The sequence below is a fragment of the Solanum stenotomum genome, unplaced genomic scaffold, assembly GCF_019186545.1.
Source record: "Solanum stenotomum isolate F172 unplaced genomic scaffold, ASM1918654v1 scaffold22338, whole genome shotgun sequence".
NCBI classification, from domain to species: domain Eukaryota; kingdom Viridiplantae; phylum Streptophyta; class Magnoliopsida; order Solanales; family Solanaceae; genus Solanum; species Solanum stenotomum.
The window spans coordinates 1-3,504 of record NW_026026962.1 but is presented as its reverse complement, the minus strand read 5'-3'; the positions used below and the strand labels follow the sequence as shown (position 1 = coordinate 3,504).

The 3,504-nt window shown below is 38.5% G+C and overlaps 1 protein-coding gene across 1 annotated transcript; it reads left to right on the top strand.

Annotated features, from left to right (window-relative positions):
- Positions 1-781: 781 nt before the first annotated feature.
- On the top strand, positions 782-3,280 carry LOC125851113 (probable disease resistance protein At4g27220; the record flags this gene model as incomplete). Its single annotated transcript, XM_049530904.1, has 1 exon — positions 782-3,280. A coding segment is annotated over exon 1 (2,499 nt), but the record flags the coding sequence as incomplete, so codon positions are not given.
- Between the last annotated feature and the right edge of the window lie 224 nt (positions 3,281-3,504).

Genomic DNA, 3,504 nt, shown 5'->3' with positions numbered 1-3,504 from the left:
TAAAATAACATCAAGACGTCATTTGTGTGAAACTGGAAGGGAAATACTTTGTTAAAAATTGGAGAGAATGTCTGGACTGATCTTTGAGTACTTAGCAAGCAAGTGGAAAATTCCAGAAAGCAACAATTACTTTTCCTTTTTTTCTTCTTTATAGTGTCTGCCATTGCAAGAAAGCATATAAGTTTGAGTGAAGGAAGATATGGAATCAGATGTTCACTACTTTAATATGTTAGCTAATCAATACTCTCACTTTAAAGATACTATTTTGACAACTTATAAATCTCTGTGAATTTGTTGCTTGGAATAACACAATCAAACTCTCCATTGCCTCTCTTAAGCTTTCATTTTCATACCGAACTCTCCAACATTGCTACTCTTTGATTTTCATACCAAATTCTCCATTTCCGCTTTCTGATCTTTCATTTTCATACCAAATTCTCTATTTCCACTCTCTGATCTTTTGTTTTCATACCAAATTCTTCACATTGATTTTCATACCAAATTCTCCATTTCTGCTCTCTCATATTTCATTTTCATACCAAATTCTACATTGCTGCTCTTTTAGCTTTCATTTCCATACCAAATTCCCCAATTCTGCTCTCTGATATTTCATTTTCATTCCAAATTCTCCTTTTGCATCATTTTCCAACCTTTACTTCTCAGTAACTAAGAAAACCAGTCAAGAAGAGAGAATTAGAAAGCAAGCAAAAAAAAGAAAAAACCAATAGCAGAGTTCAGACTTGATAGTTGAAAAGAGGCTTATTACTAAACTATACTAGCGATGGAATTCTTATCTATTTTTGTGGAAAAAGTCACAGGTTGCTTGATGCAGCCAGTTGTGCGAGGGATCGGGTATTTATTTTACTACAAGAACAACGTCAGATCTATGAATAAAGAATCTGAGAAGCTGAAGAATATCAAAAGTGAGGTGCAGGAAAGAGCGGAAGTTGCCCGGAGAAACTTAAAACGCATTTCACGCAATGGCGAGGCTTGGTTAACTAGTGTTGATACCACTACTGAACATGTGGAAGCTGTAAGGCAAGGTACAGCTGAGGTTGAAAGGGGTTACTTTTATGGTTGGTGTCCAAACCTGAAGTCACGATACTCGATGAGCAGGAGAGCTAAGAAAATTACACTGGAGTTGATTCAACTTCAAAATGAAAGCAACAGGCCTGATGTGATCTCCTTTGATCATCCAGTTCAAAGTGAGGCTATTCCTAGTAACTATGGTGAGGTGTTTGACTCCAGAAAATTGAAAGAGGAAGAGATCATGGCAGCTTTGAGAGATGACGGGGTCACTATGATTGGTATATGTGGTCTGGGTGGTGTTGGTAAGACAACATTGGCTGAAAAAATCAGACAAAAGGTGAAACAAGAAAGGTTGTTCAAAGATGTAGTCATGGTAACTGTCAGTCAACAACCAGATTTGAAAAAAGTTCAGGGTGAGATCGCAGAAGGACTCGGGCTGAAATTAGAAGGGGATAATTTGTGGAGTCGTGGAGATCGGCTGCGTACAAGGTTAATGGATCAGAACAGCCACACCCTTGTAATCTTGGATGACGTTTGGGAGGCTCTTCGTGATATAGAGAAACTTGGAATTCCCAGTGGTAGCAACCGCAATCATCGGTGCAAAGTGACATTCACAACGCGTTTCCGATCTGTTTGTGAAGCAGTGGGAGCTCAGAAGATCATGGAAGTTGGAATGTTATCTGAAGAGGAAGCATGGTTCCTTTTCAGGCAGAAAGTCGGTGATTTTGTCGATGATTCATCTCTTCAAGGCATAGCAAAAGAGGTTGCCAATGAATGCAAGGGGCTGCCGCTTGCAATTGTTACAGTTGCAGGAGCACTAAAAAAGCATAAAAACAAGCGTTCGTGGGACTGTGCCCTTGAAGAATTACGTGGTGCAGTAACAGTAAGTATCCCTGAAGTGCCCAAAGAGTTGTATAAACCTCTGAGGCTAAGCTATGATTACTTGGGAAGTAATGAAGCCAAATACCTCTTTTTGCTTTGTTCCTTGTTCGAGGAAGATAGTGATATTTGGATTGAAGAATTGCTTAAATATGGAATGGGGCTTCACATCTTTCCAGGAATCAAAAATTTAGAACAAGCAAGAGATAAGGTGTATTCTCTGTTAGAAACATTGGAAGATGGTTTTTTGTTATCCCAAGGTTCAAACAAAATCTATGTCAAAATGCATGATGTGGTCCGTGATGTGGCTAAATATATTGCGTCCGAGAGAGAGCATATATTTATGGTAAGTCATGATGTGAACTCAGAAGAGTTCCCAAGAAAAGACTCTTACGAGCAATACAGTCACATGTCAATTGTTGCAAATAAATTTGAGGAGCTTCCTAGCCCAATAATTTGCCCAAAACTGAAGCTTTTAATGTTGAAACTCCGTTTTGAAGATCCATTCAAGCTACAGGACAATTTTTTTGATGAAATGAGAAACCTCAATGTCTTGAGCCTGAGGGGACTCAGATTTAAGGAGTCCATTCTGCGTTTTCCAGCATCCATTTGGAGGTTGTCAAGTCTGAGGACTCTGTGTTTGAGTGATTTAAGGTTGGATGACATATCCTTTATTGGAGAACTTGTCGAATTAAAAGTTCTCAGCATAAGAGATTGTGAGTTAGATGAGCTGCCAGAGGAGATAGGAAAATTGACCAAGCTAATTATGTTAGAGTTTTGGAAAAAGTATAGAGCACTTAAAAGGATTTCAGGAGGGGTGTTATCAAAGCTAGCTCAATTGGAGGAACTACATATTGTGAAAGTAAAAGATTTGAGTGATGTGATGTACAGTAACCTTGGGCTTCCCTCCAAGTTGACACGGTACACTCTTAAAGTGGATGGAGATAATTATTTTGATGGTTGTGACAAGAGTATTGGTTTAAATGTCAGGGAGACTTCTCCATTGGGTGATTGGATCTGCCACCTGTTGAAGGAGAGTGAGCATGTATATTCAAAGGGAAAGGGCTCTAATAATGTGTTGACTGAGTTGCAGCTAAATAAATTTCAGAACGTGAAATATCTCCAACTCTCTAGATGTGATTTAGTGACACATTTATTGAACATCTCACATGAAGTAGTCAAGTTCCCCAATTTATATGGGTTGTGGCTTGAGTCTCTGGAATGCTTCACTCACATTTGCAGTGACAATGTTGAGGGCATTGAGTTCCCTCTATTACGGGAAATGCGCTTATGGAACTTACCTGAGTTGCAAAATTTGTGGCCTAAAGCCAACAACTCTCTCACCGACTCAAATCCTCTTTTTGATGAAAAGGTTTGCTTCTTATTATGAAAAAAAAAANTGAAATCAACCTACTTTATAAAATTTTACCTTTTACTATTTACTTACATAAAGTCTATTTTACCTTATGACCTGGTGTTTTGTTCCAATGTATCTACAAGTAAGTTTGATACTTGAACGTTTGCAGGTTTCTTGTCCCAATCTGGAACTGCTATATATCAGTGAGGCTAACAGCATAAGTGCTCTATGCTCTCACC